At 50.4% G+C, this 21,297-nt stretch overlaps 3 protein-coding genes across 7 annotated transcripts; 2 read left to right on the top strand and 1 right to left on the bottom strand.

The window, feature by feature from the left end:
* The first annotated feature begins 152 nt into the window (after positions 1-152).
* On the top strand, positions 153-10,615 carry brd3b (bromodomain containing 3b). 5 transcript variants are annotated; one of them, XM_085180253.1, is made up of 12 exons: positions 153-328; positions 3,318-3,724; positions 3,800-3,911; positions 3,992-4,129; positions 4,451-4,595; positions 4,712-4,881; positions 4,967-5,362; positions 6,416-6,544; positions 6,615-6,821; positions 6,980-7,212; positions 7,284-7,582; positions 7,759-10,615. In XM_085180253.1, the coding sequence occupies exons 2-12, from the start codon at positions 3,633-3,635 to the stop codon at positions 7,875-7,877; spliced, it is 2,040 nt and encodes a 679-aa protein (XP_085036379.1). In that variant the 5' UTR covers positions 153-328; positions 3,318-3,632; the 3' UTR covers positions 7,878-10,615. The 5 variants fall into 5 exon arrangements, with proteins under 5 accessions (XP_085036379.1, XP_085036378.1, XP_085036380.1 ...); XM_085180252.1 differs by having other exon boundaries at positions 4,451-4,610; XM_085180254.1 differs by having other exon boundaries at positions 154-328; positions 4,451-4,610; positions 6,615-6,797.
* Positions 9,085-14,341, bottom strand: brd3os (BRD3 opposite strand). The gene is made up of 2 exons (XM_085180260.1): positions 13,998-14,341; positions 9,085-11,963 (listed from the first exon to the last, which is right to left on the bottom strand). The coding sequence occupies exon 2, from the start codon at positions 11,877-11,879 to the stop codon at positions 11,595-11,597; it is 285 nt and encodes a 94-aa protein (XP_085036386.1). The 5' UTR covers positions 11,880-11,963; positions 13,998-14,341; the 3' UTR covers positions 9,085-11,594.
* A 417-nt stretch (positions 14,342-14,758) lies between these two features.
* Positions 14,759-19,951, top strand: LOC146506012 (inactive phospholipid phosphatase 7-like). The gene is made up of 4 exons (XM_085180259.1): positions 14,759-16,181; positions 16,637-16,962; positions 18,111-18,292; positions 18,377-19,951. The coding sequence occupies exons 1-4, from the start codon at positions 16,000-16,002 to the stop codon at positions 18,578-18,580; spliced, it is 894 nt and encodes a 297-aa protein (XP_085036385.1). The 5' UTR covers positions 14,759-15,999; the 3' UTR covers positions 18,581-19,951.
* Positions 19,952-21,297: the final 1,346 nt, after the last annotated feature.

Here is a 21,297-nt window from a genome sequence, read left to right as displayed (position 1 = left end):
AGCCCGGTTATCGGCTCAGCCAATCACTGCGTGTCAACGGCCTCCTGCACCAATCACAGTTCTTCACACCACCTAGCAACAAATCAAAAACCCTGCAAGCACGTCGTAGCCAATCACATCGCGTCATCTGCCGGACCAACCAATGCAATCACAACAAAATCCATGATGCTGCTCGGCACTGCGCTTGCGTACGGACAAGACAGCTGATAACTCATCTATTATGCTACTTGGCTAAATAAAAATCTTCCAGAAAGCAGTCGCAGCCGCCGCGGGACCGCCGGAGGACCGAGACACGGAGTAAAGAGCGTGTGTGAGCGGGAGAAGCGGGGTGAGCGGGTACCGGGAGCGGAGGGAAAGAGCGGGCAGAGCGGAGAGTGTCGGAGCCTGGCTGGCCGCTCGGCGCCTTCAGACAAAGCTCAGCTAACAGGCTAATGTTGCGTTAGCTAGCCAAACATCGAGCGGTAACGTCCGCAAATATCGCAAAATGTAACCGCGCTAATGCGCCTGGAGTGCGCCAAATTAGATCACGTCGGCCGATATATCACCCCGGCACGCATTTCGTCAGCCCCTCGGCCGCCGTGGGTATTATTACCGACGTGTTACGGCCTCGACGCGGAGCTGTGCTCCGTTAGCCACCTAGCTGTTGCTGTGCCCGCCATCTTTTAAAGCAGGTAAATGGATGTTTGTGCGGAGCTCGAAGTGGAGCGGCCAGAGGCGAGCTCCAGCCCCCTTCACCGGGGCTAGAGATCCACCGACACTACGAGCCATCGGGGTGTCGGTGCAGCCGCCACGTAAGGTCATGTGTGCGGTTTGCCTTGTGCAGCGGAGCGGTGGCTCGTAGCGGTTAGCTTGGCTATTAGCTGCGCACAGGCGGCCCCGGGTCTGCACGGATTTGCCGCTCCGGGTCCCGGTCCCGGTTTTAGACGGCCCGAGGGGGTCTGTTGGGTGCAGGAGATCATAGCACGGGTATCATTCTGTTCAGTCCCAGGTGTGTCCAGGACATGCCCCCTTAGGGTACACCAGTTCGCATAACATCAATACCATCCTGTTTTTGTTTTGTTTTTTAAATAAATTGTCATCAGTTTGACATTCAGAGCCTTTTCTCTCATTTTGACCCGTGGTGTTGCTTTAAATCAGCAGAGACTGAAGGCTGGACTACCCACAGATGTGTTGTCTTAATTCCATCAGTTGTGATTAAAATATAAAAATGTCCACAGCATACTTTATTTTCACTTTATTGCCTTTTGGATTCGTGACAGTCTCAGAAATTCCCATTAACATAAAATAATAATCTGTAACGTGCCACCTGTGGGTGTAAGAGTATTTTAAACGTGGACGTAATTAAAAACTTAAAAGTGATCAGTAATGGATCACAGAAAACACTGAGTGACTTTTGATTAACAGTTATTTATCTGAATGTTTAGCTGAACGGGATCAGACGGCTGCTCTGATTGGATAAACACAGGTTTCCCTCAGATTTCTGCCGTGATCATTGTAGACTTTAATTCAGGGTCAGTATGGTCAAAGAAATCATGCTAATGAGAGATTAATAACTAATGTTTGTAAGCAAACCGACACATTAACAAGAACAGTTACATAACTGTTATTAGTTGATGCATTATAGACCTATCAACAATTGATCTTTAAATATACTGACAGCCCTGATTTGCATCTGCAGAACAGATAACAGCCTCTCGGGCCTTCATCAGATGCTCTTACCGCACAAATCAAGCTGTCGTAAAGATAAACTTTGGTACATTCTTGTGACAGGAGCTCAAACAGGAAATAAAGAAAGTGTGAAGTAAAACACATGGACACGTCCAGATCAGAGAGAAAAACTCGTGCAGTAATCCTGGACCTTCAGCAGGTCAACAACAGCTGATGAGTCACTGCACGTTTAGCAATGGACTCCAGTGAGAGAGGGTTGGACGTGTAACGCCAGGATTAGTTGAATAAAGTTTGACTTGGGACCCGCCCACGCGGCGTTAGGTCTGTTGATGCAACAAATGGCTGAATTTTTCAGCGTTGGATGTTCTGTGATTACTAAACAGATTATTGGTTGGTGGGTGGATCATCTGTCAGTTTGTTAATAACAGTCGCTGCAGCCTTGATTTCCTGCTGTTGATAAATCTGATTGTGGCCTGAGAGTCAGATTCTTATCAGCGCGAGGCACAAGGATCAGCTGATGCTCTGGATTATTAGCGCCTCAGTGTTGGAATCAAACTGGGTTCAGGTAGAAAGTAGCAGTTTTTAGGAGTTGGGAACTCTGGTGAGCTTCGGGCCTCCTCCATACTGTTTGTAGCTTCATGAAGCTCCAGATGTTTCAGCAGGCAGCGGTCCAGACGGCATGTTACAGTCTCCTCTGCATGTGCAGGGATGCTGCTCTGACCTGAGCGATGACAACAACCTGGATGTTCCCTCTGCTCAGAATCTCAGCTTCTGATTGGTCAAACCGCAGCACAGCTTCCACTCAGTGTACCTTGAATGAGTTCAGACAGGAGGTGCAGGTGTTTGTGGATCCTGGTTGGAGGAGTCTGTAGCTTTCCGAGTCCAAGCAGTGATTTCGACATCAGAGTCAGGTCTTAGGGTCTGACCTCCACCAACCTCCACCCACAGCCCGCAGCTCTGCAGCTGCGCCTGTGTGCTCAGGTTTGTCTGATCCGTAGATGATGATTCGTTCTGAGTGACCCTCACTGCCTTCTGGGCTTTTACACGTAGTCATGACACTCGGTAACCTCGTTAGCTGCCAGATGTTGAAGCAGCTGTTTTTAAAGCTTTATGTACAGATGTGTGTAGCAGCTGAGCTGAAGCTCCCTGCTGTGTTTGCAGCCAGCTGCCATTTAACCTGTTGCACTTCATTCCTCGCCCAGAGGTTAAAACCTCGCTGAGCCCCGCCTCCAAAGATCTCCAGAACGCTTCAGAGAAGACTCGCTCTCAGCGAGGACGTGAAGCTGAGCGTCAGGACTAAATGACCGACCTGAGCTGAAGTTTGAGTTTTCAGCGTCTTCCTCCAGACGTCTGGTGGCAAACATCCCTCGTCCTCCAGCTTCTCTGCGCTCGTTTGTTTGTGTTGGTGTAACCGCGGCACCGTAGCTTGCCGGGCGCCACGACCATCCAAACGTTGCCGCTGTGCGATTAAGTTCTTAGAGAGACATCAGCTTTAGATGGAAACCAGCGAGCTGACTTTAAACAACGATCGCGGACTGTTTGGACAGGAAATGGTTAATGACTTCAAACTGGTGTGATGGGCGGGGTTAAAAGTGTTACCTCCCCAGAATCAATAACCCCCAATCACCGCCCCTCTCTGTGTTTTTCAGGTCGTGCGATGGGAGTTTGTCTCTTCGGGGAACACTTGAGCTGAAGCGGCTGAACTGAACACGCGCACGCACACACACCTGTGCACACACACACCTGTGCACACACACACCTGTGCACACACACCTGTGCACACACACCTGTGCACACACACACCTGTGCACACACACACCTGTGCACACACACCTGTGCACACACACCTGTGCACACACACCTGTGCACACACACCTGGCCTCGGCCCACAGAAGGAGTCCTTTTTCACCTTCCAGTCAGACGCTGCCGTCCCACTGTGCATCGCTGCATCACCGTCGTCCACCATGTCGGACGCCCCCGAGGCTGCGCCCCCCAGCCCCCCTCCCCTCACCAACCCGCCCCCCCCTGAGGTCACCAACCCCACCAAACCGGGCAGGTAGGACACGACTGAGAAAGGCTCCTGATAGGCTGTTAGAGGCAGGTGAATGTTCTGACTGTGTGTGTGTCTCAGGAAAACCAACCAGCTGCAGTACATGCAGAACGTGGTGGTGAAGACGCTGTGGAAGCATCAGTTCGCCTGGCCCTTTTACCAGCCCGTGGACGCCATCAAGCTGTGTCTGCACGTGAGTCACCATTGCTCTCTCGCCACACACACACACACACACACAGCTGAGTGTTTTCCTGACCGCGCTGGTGTGTGCAGGATTACCACAAAGTGATCAAGAACCCGATGGACATGGGAACCATTAAGAAGCGTCTGGAGAACAATTATTACTGGAGCGCCAGCGAGGCGATGCAGGACTTCAACACCATGTTCACCAACTGTTACATCTACAACAAGGTAAAGAGGGCGGAGCCAGGGCGCCGAGTGCAGCTGTGTGCAGCTGTGATGGCATTAACCTGTGTGTGTGTGTGCGTGTGTGTGTGTGTGTGCGTGTGTGTGTGTGTGTGCGTGCGTGTGCGTGTGTCTGTGTGTGTGCGTGTGTGTGTGTGTGCGTGTGCGTGTGTGTGTGCGTGCGTGTGCGTGTGTGTGTGTGTTTGTGTGTTTGTGTGTGTGTGTGTCTGTGTGTGTGTGCGTGTGTCTGTGTGTGTGTGTGTCTGTGTGTGTGTGTGTGTGTGTGCGTGTGTGTGCGTGTGTGTGTGTGTGTGTGTGTGTGTGCAGCCCACAGACGACATCGTCCTCATGGCTCAGGCTTTAGAGAAGATCTTCCTGCAGAAAGTCGCTCAGATGCCTCAAGAAGAAGTCGCTCTGCTGCCTCCGGCGCCCAAAGGCAAGAACAAGAGCAAACAGCCGGCCGCCACCACAGGTGAGACGGACACAGGTAACGCTGCGGCACCAGAGGTGGTCTTACACGGCACACACCTTTATTGAGAGGAACTGGTTGATCAGGTGTTCAGTAACTACTTCCTGTCTCTCTTTCAGTGAGTCAGCAGGCAGAGTCTTCAGCCTCCCCTCCCCCCTCCTATCCCTCCCCCTCTCCCTCTCAGACGCCGGTAATCTCGACCACGCCCACACCAGTCCAGGCCACGCCCCCTGTGTCTGCACCTCAGCCTCCTGCGACCTTGATGCCATCTGCCCAGCCCGTGGTTAAGGTAAGAGGCGTGTGCGGCGACGTGGCGTCATGTGACCTGAAACAGTCCTGAGCCCGCCCCCTCCACCTGTCTGTCTCTCTAACAGAAGAAAGGCGTGAAGAGGAAAGCTGATACCACCACTCCGACCACGTCGGCCATCTCTGCCGGCCGCGCCGACTCTCCGTCTGCTCAGGACACCAAACCCGCTAAACTGGCCTCGTCTCGCCGCGAAGCCGCCGCCCGCCCCACCAAGACCCGGCGGGACACCGGGGACGACCTGGCGGCCGGGGACGTGGGCGCCGGAGGCGTCGGCCCCGGGGGGAGGAAAGGCGGTAAGCTGGGCGAGCAGATGAAACACTGCGACGCCATCCTGAAGGAGATGCTCTCGAAGAAGCACGCCGCCTACGCCTGGCCCTTCTACAAGCCCGTGGACGCTGAGGCGCTGGAGCTGCACGACTACCACGACATCATCAAACACCCCATGGACCTCAGCACCATCCGGGTAATGACATCATCACGTAGACACGAGGTTAGAGTGAGGTCACGGTGGTTCAAACTGCAGGCGCCGTAGAAACGCCTGACCACAACGTGGTCGTGACGATCAACATCACAGAAAGTCTGAGAGCGGGAACTGGCGCAGAGGGAGGGCTTTTCTGCTCGCTGTAACCCAACATACGTCCACGCCGCCGTCACGTCACGGCGTTCGCCAGCACGGAGTAAACCTCAAACGGGTCGATGCGTTACAGTGACGAGGTTTTCTCGTGTGTGGGCGGTACCTGAGCGTCCGCCGGCTCCACCTGCTGCTCCTGTTGGTGGTGCAGCACACAGACGCCGCGTCTTTGCCGCTCAGTCGAAACGCGCTCAGCGCTGATTGATTCGTTTTCTCCATGGCGGTGACTGAAGCTCCGTTTCCATCAGCTCTGACTGGTTACAGTCGAGTACCACCTGATATGCGTGATCACCGTCATAGCAACGGGGCGGAGCGTCCCATGACATAATTGGTACGTGACATGAACGCTACAACAAACGTGGAGGCGTCCGTGCACTCAGGCGCCGCGGCGTTGTGCGATGTAACCGCTGGGTTTCGATGAGTCACGACAGGCGACACCGCTGATTAGCCCGTCGATGGCACGCAGTCCGTTACATTTTCAGATCGATTGAAACCTCCGTGGTACCGGGCGTTACCGGGACCCGAGCAGAGCCGACCGGAGGAACAGCAGGTTTCAGCGGCGGCGGCGCCTGATGACTCTGACTGGATTCAAACAAAGTTTGACTCCGAGCACGTAACCTGAAGTTGAACGAGCTGAATGCAGATAATACACGTTATTGTAGTAGTACTGCAGTAACCCCGGTTATTGCAGTACTGCTGAGTAAAACATGAAACCATAACAACGCTGTGATCGCGGGCTGTGATCGCGGGCTGCGGCGATTCCCAGCCCTGCGGCCGGCTCAAAGCTCGCTCTGGTGGAAAACTGGAACCTTTTAATGCCGTCACGTGTCTGTACGCTGGACCTTCAGATGGCGCCGTCTCTGACGTTCGTTTGTTTCCCGACAGAAAAAAATGGATAAAGGCGAGTACAGCGACCCTCAGAGCTTCGCCACTGACGTCAGGTTAATGTTCTCCAACTGCTACAAGTACAACCCCCCAGACCACGAGGTGGTGGCCATGGCCCGCAAGCTGCAGGTACGTAGAGCCTCCGTTTCCTGCTCGATCGATCGCTGCGATCAGGTATCGATAACCCGTCTGCCATCAGGACGTGTTTGAAATGCGTTTCGCTAAAATCCCCGACGAGGGCCTGGAGGCGTCGGTCCCCACCACGACACCGGTGGTCAGCAAAAGCACCGCCTCCTCCGACAGCAGCAACAACTCCTCCTCTGACGAATCATCCGACTCTGAGGAGGAGCGGGCCACGCGATTGGCTGAGCTACAGGAGCAGGTTGGTGCTGCCGACCAATCACAGGTCAAGAACATCTTGGTTTTCTTCTTTTTATCATTTTAGATTTCACGATTTGTTTACATTCATGTTTGAAATATCCATGGCTCCTGTGACTCACCGTGAAGGCGTGGCCGTGTATTGATCGCAGATGACGGGTATTGATAATCAGTTTATTCCATCAGTTGAAGGCGGTGCACGAGCAGCTGGCGGTCCTGTCCCAGGCGCCGGTCAGCAAGCCAAAGAAGAAGAAAGAGAAGAAAGACAAGGAGAAGAAGAAAGAGAAGGAGAAAGACAAGGGAAATAAAGGCAAGATGGAGGAAGAGAAGAAGCCAAAGGCCGCCGCCCAGCAGCCCAAACCGGCCAATCAGAAGAAGGCGCCAGCCAGAAAAGCCAACAGCACGGTGACGGCCACCAGGTACGACTCAGTGTTCAGCAAATCCACCTGAGAACAGGACAATGTGGTGACCGCGGTGACTGTGTTTCCAGGCAACCCAAGAAAGGCAGCAAGACGTCGGGCAGCGGCTCGGCCAACGGGGACGACGGCGAGGAGTCGTCGCTGCCGATGTCGTACGACGAGAAGCGGCAGCTGAGTCTGGACATCAACCGGCTGCCGGGAGAGAAGCTGGGCCGCGTCGTGCACATCATCCAGACCAGAGAGCCGTCGCTGAGGGACTCCAACCCCGACGAGATCGAGATCGACTTCGAGACGCTCAAACCCTCCACGCTCCGAGAGCTCGAGCGCTACGTCAAGTCCTGCCTGCAGAAGAAGCAGAGGAAGCTACTGCGTAAGTACCGCCTCAAAAGCACGCCGTCGATGCCTGAGCCTGATACGAGGGGGGTGGGGCATGAGCGCGTGTTGTCTAGGCAACAATCATCTTCATCCCCTCTGCCGTCAAGCGCCGACAGAAACGGCGCCACCTGGCCGGGACGTCTCATTGACTCGTCTTATTTCTCTTTTCAGAGAAGGCAGCTGGAGGCGGGGCCTCAGGAGGCGGGGCTAGTCGTTTGAGTGGCAGCTCCTCTTCCTCCTCCGATGACAGCTCCTCGACAGGAACCTCCTCGTCCTCCGACACAGACTGAACACGCGTTCACACACACACGTGTCACTGAACACACACACACACACACACCTGAACAAACACAAAGACGGAGACACTCTGAACTCGTTACACACGTTTAAACAGACTGGATGTAAATAGGCTGACCTGTTTGTTTTTTTAGCTCCTAGTGCTTTTGTTTTTCGTTTTATTTTTCCGCTATTGGAGGACTGCAGACAGAAGAAAGTGATGTGGGCGGAGTCAGGTAGAGCGATGGGCGTCTGGGAGTCTTACTGATCTGTGGACAGAAATGCAACCGTCGAGACTTTCTTTCTTCGTCTTTTTCTTCTTTGTGGACGGCCGGCGGTGACCCCTGACCTCTGAATACATTCCACAAGTATCATTGGAGAGGAGGAGCAGGTGATCTCAGCAGGTTTGTGGATACTGAGACGAAAGAGCGCATCTCACGTTTCATTTGAAGGTGTCGGCAGCGCTGCAGCAGAGAGACCTGACGATGTCGGCGTGTGACATCACAACAGTTTTACAGATAACCGTTTTTTCTCTGAACCTGGCGGCAACGCGTTGTTTAGCCCCTCCTTCTGATGTGCCGTCTGCTACTTTAAACTGGGATTGAGAAAACCAGCGAGGTGGGAAACAGGCAGCAGTATGGTGGTGGGCGGGGTCAGCAGGAAAATACAGTTTAGCAGTTTAAAGGTACTTTTTGTAAAATCCAGTTTAAATGTTCAAATTAAAAGCTTTTCAAATTAAAAGTGTCACTGAGGTGAAAAAGGAAGAACTTCAGTGTAATACCAGTTTGTGCCACTAAATGAAACCAGCGTAAACTTTATTTAAAACGGGTATGAGCACGCTCCTGTGCCAGTGTGAAAACGAAGAGGACAAGGCCTGACCTCAGTGGTGACATGGCGCCCCCTGGTGGTGGAATGTTTAGTTACATTCTGCAGACGGTTGTTACAAAAAGTATCTTTAATTCAAAACTTTATTTAAACCATTTTGAGGTATTTATGACGGGTAACTGACGGCGCCAGGCCGAAACCCTGATTTTGTTGGTGTTTGGTTCAGTTTGGCGTTAAACCCTTTAAAACACGTAACAGGAAACTGCGTGCCTGCAGATAGAACAGAGGGCGTGGCCACGCCGCCTGCTCTGGAGTCCTCATCAGGTGACGCTTTAAAAAGTCTCCAAGTGGACTCTTGACGCATCGTCTCAGCGGGAAATAAAGGTTTTTTTTGACTGACCCTTTGGATCGAACCGGCTTCTGGATCTTTCAGCTCCACCTTAAAAACCTCTGAGACCAACCCTGCCCCCTGCTGGTCCTGCAACCCAACACACAACTTCCTGTTTGTCCTTGGGGTCATCGTGGCAATGTGGGTGGGGTCACAGGATCCTGACCCCGCCCCCAGCACGGCTCTGTCAGCACAGAGACGTTGATTTATTTTTTTTAACACTACATTTCCTGTTTTTGATTTTCAGGTTGTGTGCTGAACTTGTTTGTGTCTTATAAGGTTCTCTATATAAAATGTCTTTCTATTGCTGTCCTGTTCAAGCGCCGCCCCCATTCTCACCCCGCCAAAAAAGAACCACTCACACTGTACCGCCTCCTCCTGTCAGGGTCCAAACTCGGAGCACCTCGTTTCTTTTAAAGCTTTTTAGACAATTTATTTTAAGGTTTTAGAGCTCGCTGCCGCTCGGAGGACATCAGGACGCAGGAAACGATTTCTGATGAAATGCCACGCCCACCGCAGTCACGACTCATTTTCGCGATTTCAGAAAAAACCCGTCTGTCGAGCGCTCGGCGGATGTTTGTGGCTTACGTTGGGCATTGTGGCGTCAGATTTCTGATCACCTGACATCAGTGTCAGACGGATAGGCCTGTTGCCCTCTGACCTCTGTGGTTAGACCTCCGATGGCGTTGGGCTCTCTGGGACGCGGCCATAGTTGTTCTTATCCCTGGACGCCGTGTCGGTTCTTGGCAAAGGAAATATCGACAAACAGGAAGTTTGTTTTCTCTGAAATCCATCATGACGTTGACCGCCGCGTCCTCAGTGGCGTTCTGAATTTTGTACAAGCTGCAGAGCGCAAACAAAGATGAATCATGAATATTAGACGTAGAGTTTTACTGAATGCCCAATGATATAAATGGTTTCCGATTGGCTGGAGCCAGGGGGGCGTGTTCAGTAAAATCTCACCTCCCCTTGCTCCTCTGACCCGATTATTGGCGACCTCCAGCTGGAGATCAGTTTAACTGTGGTGCCCCCTGGAGGTCACCTGGTAAATGACAGGTGTTGGAGAATAATCTGGTGATCACATGACCTCCGGGTGGCGCCACATCGTCATCGTTGTCACGGATCTTTCCTTTAGCCTCCACGTTTTGTTTTGCGGGCGCATTACGACTCGATGGACCGGGCAAAGCGTTCGATGGGGACGCCCTGCGACAGACAGGCGGACAGCTCGTTGCCACAGTAACCCTCCTCTTTGTTTTTAGTTGATGGTTGAGCTTCGACGCTCATAGTTAATTTTGTATTTTAATAAGAAAAGGAAACAGTGGTTTTATGTATTGCATGCACTCCGGCCGTACGTTTTTCTCGCGTATGTTTGAGCGCTGTATAGTAGCTGTAAAGTAGCCGTCTGAGGTTAGAGCGAGCTCCACTCGTAGAGACGCAGAGGGGACGAAACAAGTGAATTATTTGATGTAATTACTGATATGGGATCCTTATTTTCTGAGTTCATTTGTTTTCATAAATAAACACATAAACTGAAAACAAGCGGCTCCGCTCTTTTGTCACCGAGCGCGCTCCGACGGACGAAGTGAGCGAAGTCCTCGGGGGCCACCTGAGGTGTGCTGTGACACCGGACGTTGTCCTGGACTGCACCGAGTGGGCGGGGCTGAGACGAGCCCGCTGCTCCCTCGTGACGCGCCGGAGTCGACATGCAGCTAAACTAATAAACAGTCACCACACACACAAGCCCCGCCCCCTATCCCACTCTTTAATCCTGGGGTGTCAAATATAAGGCTCGAGGGCCAGGATGGGAAAATGTGAAGGGAGGATCAATACTGGACATGAGTTTCATTTCCTGCTGCTTCGAACCACCAAAGTCCTCATGTGAAAGAAAAGGTTTTCTTTGTTACAGCAGATGTTTGATCATCACAGTCTGAACACATTTAGCTCAGATCTGATTTACTAACATTTCTTCATCGTGCAGGGAAACGGATGTGCAGGTGGAACTGTGCTTGTTTGTATATCAGCTTCACTGGCCTGACATTAGGGGGCGCTCTCAGTCTTCACTGAGTAAGAATGACAGAGCTGAAACAAGAAAACATTTTATTCGTCGTTTCCATAAATCAACACGTCTGAAGACTCGTTACCTTCAGTTTCTCTCAGTGACAATGATTTTACCCAGAAAGCACCAGTGTGCTGTTACTGCGTGCTGATTGGTCACTTAAGGGTTTCAAACAGGACAATGTCTTTTGGTGGCATGCTGGATGAAGGTGATGGTTTCAGTGTGGTGCTGCTGGCTTCATTCCCCAAATCAAAATGGAGGACGCTAGGGTTCGGGATACTGACACGGGACGCCCCCTGTAGGGCAGGAAGTCCAGCCGACAATACTGTTTGTTTTTTCCTGTCTGCAGTCTGTGGGTGAGAGAGGGGCGGGGCGTGGATCTTAATGCTTCTCTCTGATTGGACAGTTCTCTAAATTAAAAAACTGTTGGTTAGCAACCAAACTGAACTGCTCTCGTTTGCGTCACATGATGCTGCAGATCCGGGACCGCCCCTCGTCCGCACCCCTCCTGTCTCGGACCAGGACTGCCTGGTTGCCATAGTTACTGTACCAGGCTGATTGGCTGCGGCTCAGGTAGGTGGAGGGCGGTGCTGCTTCCAGCTGCTGCTGCTGCCAGATGAGCAGTGACGTGTCGCGATACCGGAGCCGCCCAAAGACCTCGGACAGCGCCTTCTCTGCCAGGGGGGGCCGAGCAGAACAGTGAGGAGCCCGTCCCTCTACGACAGCTGGATCAGACACGTCTGACATGGCGTCGGCGCTCCAAGGACCAGTGCGACTCGGTCCAGATTGGACCGTCTCAGGACAAAGTCTGACCCCGTCATAACCTCACACCTGAAGAAGAGCACAGGTGAACCGTTAGAGTTCAGAGTTCTGACCCCGCCCTCAAATACTCATACAGGTGTGGACAGGTGTTAGATCTCATCACCAGCTTCCAGTTTGCATGCAGGAGACAGACACTAGCTCTGCTTTTAAGATTCAAACTTTCCTTTTTGCTAAAGCATATAGTTAGGGCTGGACCAGGTGACCCTGAACCCTCCCTTAGTTATGCTGCAATAGACGTAGGCTGCCGGGATTCCCATGATGCACTGGGTGTTTCTTCTTCACTCTGTGTTATTAGACCTCTGTGCATTGAAACATACTTGTTATTGATCTCGGTCTCTCTTCCACAGCATGTCTTTATCCTGTCTTCCTTCTCTCACCCCAACCGGTTGCAGCAGATGGCCCCGCCCCTCCCTGAGCCTGGTTCTAATAGGGGTTACTTCCTGTTAAAAGAGTTTTTCCTTCCCACTGTCGCCAAAGTGCTGCTCATAGGGAGTAGGGGTGGGTTTTTATAATCGATTTATCGATTAAAATCGATTCTGGCTTGGATAACGTAAAATCGATTCATTAAAATCCTGAATCGATTTTTTAATATAAATTTATTTTGCCCGAAATGCCAGAATCTCTGGTGAAATCTCACAAAACTTCAACAACCACCAAACAGCTAAAACAGTAAATGAGAGCAGGAACACGGATTCTGCACAAAGACGTAAACACACAGCGCAACCCGCGGATCAGAATCAGTTAGATGTCGCCTTTCTCACAGTCGGGGCTGAAAGCCAACAGCTCGCTGATTCTGATCTGTCGGCGGGTCTGCACTTTGTGTTCACGCCCTTTATGCGCTGATTCTAAAGCTGTTAGTTTGATGTCTCTCCAAACAATATTGACCGAACCAGCAGCAAAAGAAGATCCAAACTACGCTTCACATAAACATCGTCATGTATTCACTCTTACTTTTATTGTTTTGCTTCACGATGCACAGCTCTCTCGCGCGCGTGCTCGCGCTCTCTCTCCCTCTCTCCCCCCCCCCCCTCTCTCCCCCCCCCCTCTCTCTGTACTGTTTTCTGCATTATTCGCTTGCTTGTTACGCACAAGTCTACCGTTGTTTACAGCGCTGTCGGCCGACGTTTTTTTTTTTCCGTTTTATATACTTCTGAAAAGAAAACCTAATTTCTGCCGTTCAATATTGAACAAATTTAAACTTTTTAAAATTATGCAAAATGCAAAACGCTTAGCCGTGTCTCTAATAAAACCGCTGTAACTTCAGAGGTAATGTTCATGTGTTGATTAATGGTTTTCTTTTGTTTTTGATGTACTGCAGAATATTTTTATAAAATCCCAGGCCAGGAAAATCACCTTCATGTTTTTCTGTGTTTTATCCTCAGCTACTTTGACACAAAGGCCTCTGCTGTGATACCTCTGATAAAGTCTTGCGTGTGTCAGCTTCCTTTTTATAGATACAAAAATATGTAAATGTACTGATCTGAATTATAATATTTCTGACTGTCAAAATTTCCCAGATTCAAATCGAAGTGAATCGAATCGAATCGAATTAAATCAAATCGTGGATCGAATCGATTCGGGACCTTGTGAATCGGAATTGAATCGATTCTAGAAATCAGTGACGATACCCAGCCCTAATAGGGAGTTGTCTGATCTTTGGGGCTTTCTCAGTATCACTGTATGCTCTTTACCTTACAGTAGAAAGCACTTAGAGGTGACAGTTGCTGTGGCGCTAATAATATAAATGAAATTGGATTAAACTGACACTGTGAAGAACCTGAAAACTCGGAGGTCTTCACAGGTGACCCTCACCTCATACTCTGAAGAAAGGTGAGCAGCTTGCTCTTTAATTTAAAACCAAATTCTGATTGGCTGGGAGTGCTGGGGTCATCGCTGATGGTGAATCAGACTCTATCAACATCCTCCTCTGTCACACCAACCCTCTGTATGTCCTCATTCACTACATCCACGAGTCTCTCTGCTCAATGTGAATAAAGTTATTTTGAACGGTAATTACGGCTGTGCGAAATTCACCGGGTTTACCTCCATCAGCTTGGCCGCCCTCCTGCTGTCGTCCCCACCGGCTGCAGCGCCTCATCCCGGGCTGAGCTCCGCTGGCCGAGCGGCTAACAGCTCCTGCTCAGACTGCTGAAGCCGCAGCCTCCGGCTAATCCCGCTGCTAGTTCTTAGCCTCAGTTAGCTCCTCAGAGATCAGGTCACAGCACGAGCTCCCCACGACGATGACGTCAACGTCAATACACGCCGAAGCTGAAAACGTCAGAATATAAGTTGTGACGTTTCACCGTGTTTCAGCCCTGCTGACGTTAGCATGGTTAGCCTTTAGCCGCAGAGCGTCTGGAGCTTCCGTTGAAACCAATAGCAACGGTGCGTCTGCAGTCTGGTCCGGGCAGCAACAAAGCGCGCGGTCACAGATGTTCCACTCCTGACGTTACCGACAGTATATGCGCAAACACAGTCCTTTAATTAGCAACATGACAGTTAGGTTCACGAGGCCTCCGCTGCTCTGACACTTGCCGGGACAGAGATCTCACCTGAAACCAGCTCAGCTGTTCAACTTTTACAGCAAACTCAGAAAAGTATCAGACAAGATTCCCGTCATTTATCTCGCAGCTGGGAAAGTCCCTCTATCCAGTGGCTGAGACAGGTGTGACAGAATTCACCTGTCGAGAAACTTCAAACAAGCTAACAAAATTAAAAACACATTAAAGAGCAGAATAACTGGATTGAATCTGGGGAAAAGGAGGACGCATTTGTCGGCTGCATTCTCCTGAGGCCGCATTTGAAGGCCGATTACGTCACAGCGACGCGACGAAGGCTGTCCAATTTCGTAGACTCCTCCGAATGCGGCCGACAAATGCGTCCTCCTTTTCCCCGAATTTGAAGGATGGGTCGGGTGTGTCCTTCGTGGCCTACCATATCCCAGAATTCATAGCGCGGCCCAGCCAAACTCCAGTTTCCAACAATGGCGGCCGCTACTAAGTTTTAAAATTACTCATATTAATCTTTCTGGGTCACAAAATAAACTTTTAACATATTTTCAGGCGAGAATGTAGCTGTGTGAACATCAAATATCTGCTTGTTTATCAAGACACCACATATTTACAAAAGTGTGCCGACGTTTTCGGAGACGTCTGTTACCCACCAGCTCGAAAGCTAGCCGGGGGGTTCAATGGTCACTCCAGCTGGCGAGAGCAGCGGACTCCCGGCTTCATCGTTTTCAGATCCCCGCTCTTTCGCTACTCAGGTTAAACATGATATATAAGTCATTCGGATAACTTGTTTGTTTGCCTTTTTTCGGTGTTTTATTTGTTCGTGTGTAAATCGGTTTGGCTGAGATCAAAGTTATTAGATTGAATAAAACTTTATTAATCCATCGGGTGGGTTCCTCCTTGGTTTTCACACAGCTGAATAAACGTCAAACAGAAAACTGATTAAACAGAAGTGTGAGACGGTCGAGAGTTTCCTCCAGTGTCCTGTTATATTTTAGACAGCAAGGAGCAGACGGCCGAGTTTATGAAACTCCACCGAGACAGCGGTGACGCTAATCTGAAGGCTAGACCGTCCCATTTCACAGCCTCACACTTCCAGCCTTCTCGGTCTTTGAAGGACCCGGCCCACATAGACCGCGAAGGCCGGGTCCTCCGAAGGATGCAGCCGACGTTTTGGGACACAGCTTACGAATTTGCACAGCCTTCGGCGCGTCACTGTGACGTAATCGGTCTACAAATGCGGCCTCAGGAGGAAGCAGCCCATGAATTTGGACACGACCAGCTACAGCCTCATGTCTATTTACTTTTGACCTTTGACCTGCCACCCCCATTATGATTCAAGTGTCCACATACCTTTGGTGAGACGCAGTAAAATAGACAGTGTCCCTTTAACAACCCCCCCCCCCCCCCACACACACACACACACACACACAATAACAGCTGAGAGCAGAAGAAGAAGGCCAGCAGGTCTATTAATAGCAGATCCCACAGAGTCAGACCCGTCCCAGCACGTCCTCCACCGCTGCACCACCACCATGCCCGGCAGCCAGGCCCAATTCCGGGCCAGAGACCGCAACAATGTCCTGAACCGGCCCGAGTTTCTGTCCCTGAACCAGCCATCCCGCCGGGAACAGGCGGTGGGGGAGGGACGGGGGGGCGGAGGTCCGAGGAGACCTGTGTTCAGACAGCAGAGTCAGCAGGACAGCACAGGGGGGAGGTAAGACAAACAAGCTCCGCCCACAGACTCGGGACCCGGACCGAGACCAGAGTTTCATTTAGGTGCTCAAACTTTTTCTGTGACCTGATCCTGGATCATCTTCAGTTAAATTCAATAATGCAAAATCAGAATGTGACCTTTAAACGTAACGGCGCTTTAATAAAACCTTCTGAAACCTGAGAAGAGCCCGAGTTATTTTTAAGGAGTTCAGAGCTCAGTCTGTGACCTCCTCCTCAGACTGTGGGAGCTCCTCTCCCTCAGCATTAACATGCAGAGAGGAAGCTGCCTGAGAATCAGATTTTAGGTGATCTCAGTGTTCGCTGATGCTCCTTCACTGGGCCAGTCTGAGCACCTGTAAACAAAAGCATGATGGGAAGTGTAGTTGTGTTCATGCAACAGTCTGTTTACCCACATAAAATGTGGGTTTTTCTAATGGAGTCTGGTCTTGTCCTCAGGGGGGCCAGAGAGTCCTCCGAGAGCGGTCCAACTGCTGACAGCGGCGGTGCGAAGGATGCCTCCCGCTGGCCGGAGCAGGACTGCATGCAGCTTAACCCGTCTTTCAAAGGTATCGCCATCAGCTCTCTGCTCGCCATTGACATCAGTCTCTCAAAGCGTCTAGGGGTCTGCGTGGGAGCCCGCGGCTCCGGGGCCCCGCTGCGCCCCATGATCAGCTTGCTGGCCCTCACTGGCCACGCCCTCCCCTGGATCTGTGGCACCCTAATCTGCCTGTGGAGGAGCAGCACGCTGGCTGGACAGGAAGTGCTTGTCAACCTGTTGCTGGGTCAGACACCTGTCTGTCTCTCTGCTGTCTCACCTGTCTCTCACCTGTCTGTCTCTCTGTTGTCTTACCTGTCTCTCACCTGTCTGTCTCTCTGCTGTCTCTCACCTGTCTGTCTCTCTGCTGTCTTACCTGTCTCTCACCTGCCTGTCTCTCTGCTGTCTTACCTGTCTCTTACCTGTCTGTCTCTCTGCTGTCTTACCTGTCTCTCACTTGTCTGTCTCTCTGTTGTCTTACCTGTCTCTCACCTGTCTGTCTCTCTGCTGTCTCTCACCTGTCTGTCTCTCTGCTGTCTTACCTGTCTCTCACCTGTCTGTCTCTCTGCTGTCTCACCTGTCTCTCACCTGCCTGTCTCTCTGCTGTCTCTCACCTGTCTGTCTCTCTGTTGTCTTACCTGTCTCTCACCTGTCTGTCTCTCTGCTGTCTCTCACCTGTCTGTCTCTCTGCTGTCTTACCTGTCTCTCACCTGCCTGTCTCTCTGCTGTCTTACCTGTCTCTCACCTGTCTGTCTCTCTGCTGTCTTACCTGTCTCTCACCCGTCTGTCTCTCTGCTGTCTCACCTGTCTCTCACCCGTCTCTCACCCGTATCTCACCTGTCTGTCTCTCTGCTGTCTCACCTGTCTCTCACCTGTCTGTCTCACCTGTCTGTCTCTCTGCTGTCTCACCTGTCTCTCACCTGTCTGTCTCTCTGCTGTCTCACCTGTCTCTCACCTGTCTGTCTCTCACCCGTCTCTCACCTGTCTGTCTCCCTGCGGTCTCACCTGTCTCTCACCTGTCTGTCTCTCTGCTGTCTCACCCGTCTGTCTCTGTGCTGTCTCATCTGTCTCTCACCCGTCTGTCTCTCTGCTGTCTCACCTGTCTCTCACCCGTCTGTCTCTCTGCTGTCTCACCTGTCTCTCACCCGTCTTTCTCTCTGCTGTCTTACCTGTCTCTCACCTGTCTGTCTCACCTGTCTGTCTCTCACCTGTCTGACCTGTCTCTCACCCGTCTTTCTCTCTGCTGTCTTACCTGTCTCTCACCTGTCTGTCTCACCTGTCTGTCTCTCACCTGTCTGACCTGTCTCTCACCTGTCTGTCTCTCTGCTGTCTCACCTGTCTCTCACCTGTCTGTCTCTCTGCTGTCTCACCTGTCTCTCACCTGTCTATCTGCAGCGCTGATACTAGATCTGATGACGGTTGCTGGGATGCAGAAGTTGGTCAAACGTCGGGGACCGTGGGATTTCCCACCAACCTTCTTTGACTACATTGCCATGGATATGTACTCGTTCCCAGCAGCCCACGCCAGTCGGGCCGTCATGGTGTCCAAGTTTCTGCTGAACCACCTGGTGCTGGCGGTGAGTGGCTTGCTGCTTCACAGATAACAAAGACTGGAACAGTTTACAATCCTGATCCAGGTGTGTCCGCCTCCTGTCCTCCAGGTGCCTCTGAGGATCCTACTCTGCCTGTGGGCCTTCCTGGTGGGCGTGTCTCGGGTGTTGCTGGGGAAACACCACCTGTCAGACGTAGGTTGCGGCTTTGCACTTGGCTTCCTGCACTTCAGCCTGGTGGAGTCGGTGTGGCTGGACTCGGCCACCTGCCAGACGCTCATCTCCATCGGCACGCTGGGCTGGACTCTGGTCTGACCTGGTCCTTGTTCTGCTGCAGACTCGGGTCCGGCTTCGCTGGGTTTTTCTGCCCTCCATCAGCTCAGTGCTGCTGACAGGAGGCAGGGGCCATGTGGTCCCAACTGTGGAGGACCTGAGGAGGGCTCGTAGGAATGTTTGAGTCACAGGTACTGAAACAGGAAGTGTCTGCAGTCCCACGTCCTGTGGCGTTTTTTTTCTTGCCACCATCTCAGATTCTTCAGTAAAATTTTGTTGAAGTTTTTTTCATGTCAGAAACTGAGTTTGGACTTTCATTCTGCTAATGTCGAGTTTTATTTGAAGAACGTCCTCGGCTGTTTGAAGCTTCATAGTTTTTGCATTGTTCACTGAGAGTTCACATCAAAAGCTGAAGGTTGTTCCTCAGAGCTAAAGCTCAGGTGATACTGGCGCTACAGATTCTCTTTTCGGGGAAGTTTTCCCAAAACGATTGTGTTGACTGTCTCATCAAATCTCAGAAACTTCCGAACAGGTGCTGATTATGTATCTGAAAGTGTCTAACAAACCTCTCAGGTTCAGACTCCTTCAAACTCTTTTCTTTTCCTGATGAGTCGGCATCAGCTCGATAAGCGTTTGTCAGCATGGCGAATACCTACAGAAGCATTCACAGAAATACGCCGCGACTGTAAGGCTGCCATCGTGTCCCAGAACAAGCAGCTAATGAGGGCAATATTTATCAAAGACATGAACTTTGACCTTAACCCCTAACAGCATCCACGTCTCTGTTTGCGCTGCTGTGGTTTAGCAGGTTTACAGTTTGTTTTCTCCACAAGAACAGGCCTGCCTGAGTCTTCCAGAAACGGTCCAATCAGAAGAACCTTAAAGGGGAGGAGCTAAATCAGCTTGTTTAGGACAAGGGATGAAGGGAGGGGCTGCCCCATGCCTAGTGTGCACTGTGACTCATGCAAAGCTGCTTTATTAGACTTCAAGAATAGATTTAAAGAATGGAAGTGAGCCCAACATCGCCTCCTCAGACAAACTTTTTATTAAAACAAAAAATTGTCCAAGTTTTTCTTCTGATCTAAACGCTGTTATCAGAGCGCCGACTTTATACAGATTATACCCTGATCTGTATTGCTCTTTTTCTCTGTAAAACATCCTTTTGTTAGTGTCTGTCAAACAGTATTTCAGCTAAAAACATTATATTTAACTCTTCAAAGCTCAAATACAGAGAGTTCATGATTCTAGATGAAAATGAAGAAATGAGAATTCACCATGTTTCATCTGAAGGTTTCTGTAGTGTTTCTGCCCCTACATTGGCTAGTTTGTCCTGAAGCTGAGATGATGAAACGCGTCAAGTTTAAACTATGCATCTGTTCAGAGTTGCTAAATAAAACCTGTTTGTTGCCTAAACTGTGGTGGGAGTGGTTCATGTGCAGGTGAGGGTCATGACCTCCATCTGCACCTGCATCGCTTACAGAAACTTGTTTGAAGCCTTTGATCAGAGAAGGCCAGATGTTTTCAGTCTGAGCTGACACACATTGTGTTTTAGGACAGAAAGTAGTACTGTTGTTGTTTTTATGAGTAACACTGGTTTGTTAATGGAAAAAGCAAAAAAATAAAAATAAAATGGTAAATGGCTGTATTTGTAAAGCGCTTTACTTGTCCCTAAGGACCCCAAAGCGCTTTACACATCCAGTCATTCACACACTGGTGATGGCAGCTACATTGTAGCCACAGCCACCCTGGGGCGCACTGACAGAGGCGAGGCTGCCGGACACTGGCGCCACCAGCAGGCAACAGGTGAAGTGTCTCACCCAAGGACACAACGACCAAGCCGGGGCTCGAACCGGCAACCTTCCCATTACAAGGCGAACTGCCAACTCTTGAGCCACGATCGCCCCTGTATAAACCTGTAAAACATTAAAACATGATTTTTTTTTAAATGATTCTATCAATAATAATAATAATAATAATAATAATAATAATAATAATAATAATAATAATAATAATCTTAAACAATAAAAGCCTTTAGGGAACAAAGTGACTTACTGTTGAACAACAGGAGGACTTTTATTATGAAAGGGAGGGGAGAGGAAGTGAAGATTGTGCCTCAGAAATGGAAAAAGTCCATGATGAAGAGTCAAACGCTGTGTCCCATTTCAGGGTCTGCACGCTTGAAGTACGCATTTTAAGTGCGGTTACGTCACCGCCACGCGACGACGGCTGTCCCAATTCGAAGTGTACTTCAAATGCATACTCCAAATGCGCCGTCGATTTCCCCAAATATCAAGCGTGGTCCGGTGCACGCTTCGTGGTCCCATATATCCCACAATTCATAGCGCGGCGGTGGGTGTGGATAATTTTGCCGCAAAATACGGCAGAAGGGAGCGGCCAAGAGTGAACTGTCAAAAGTAAGTACTGAATATGACGTCACTTATTCATATGCGAATGTTTAATAATGAAGAACATTAAAACATTGCTGTTGGACACATGACGGCAAAGTTATGTGACACTAGTGATGTTTGTACTTTCAGCATTAACTTGGTTTTAAAGCCTCTACTTCTAAATATACATATAGTCGACCTTAATCTTACAGAGAATCTGATGATTTTATGGATAATTAAAGTCAGTCATATATCCACAAACACAACAAGCTGAAAGTCAGTGATATATATATATATATATATACACACACACACATACATACATACACACACACATATATCATAATAATCTGACAATACTATAATATTGGC

The sequence above is a fragment of the Neolamprologus multifasciatus genome, chromosome 12, assembly GCF_963576455.1.
Source record: "Neolamprologus multifasciatus chromosome 12, fNeoMul1.2, whole genome shotgun sequence".
Taxonomy (NCBI): domain Eukaryota; kingdom Metazoa; phylum Chordata; class Actinopteri; order Cichliformes; family Cichlidae; genus Neolamprologus; species Neolamprologus multifasciatus.
Note: the sequence above shows the minus strand (reverse complement) of the source record. Positions and strands in the feature narration are given on the sequence as shown.

What these genes read in the sequence shown, in the direction of transcription:
- brd3b (XM_085180252.1), top strand. Translation starts at nt 3,633, where the DNA reads ATGTCGGACGCCCCCGAGGCTGCGCCCCCCAGCCCCCCTCCCCTCACC. An exon ending in ACTGTTACATCTACAACAAG is followed by an intron (nt 4,130 to 4,450) that starts GTAAAGAGGGCG and finishes GTGTGTGTGCAG; the next exon opens with CCCACAGACGACATCGTCCT. An exon ending in GTGCTGCCGACCAATCACAG is followed by an intron (nt 6,822 to 6,979) that starts GTCAAGAACATC and finishes TTATTCCATCAG; the next exon opens with TTGAAGGCGGTGCACGAGCA.
- brd3os (XM_085180260.1), bottom strand. Translation starts at nt 11,879, where the DNA reads ATGTCAGACGTGTCTGATCCAGCTGTCGTAGAGGGACGGGCTCCTCAC.
- LOC146506012 (XM_085180259.1), top strand. Translation starts at nt 16,000, where the DNA reads ATGCCCGGCAGCCAGGCCCAATTCCGGGCCAGAGACCGCAACAATGTC. An exon ending in GCTTGTCAACCTGTTGCTGG is followed by an intron (nt 16,963 to 18,110) that starts GTCAGACACCTG and finishes GTCTATCTGCAG; the next exon opens with CGCTGATACTAGATCTGATG. An exon ending in TGAACCACCTGGTGCTGGCG is followed by an intron (nt 18,293 to 18,376) that starts GTGAGTGGCTTG and finishes CCTGTCCTCCAG; the next exon opens with GTGCCTCTGAGGATCCTACT.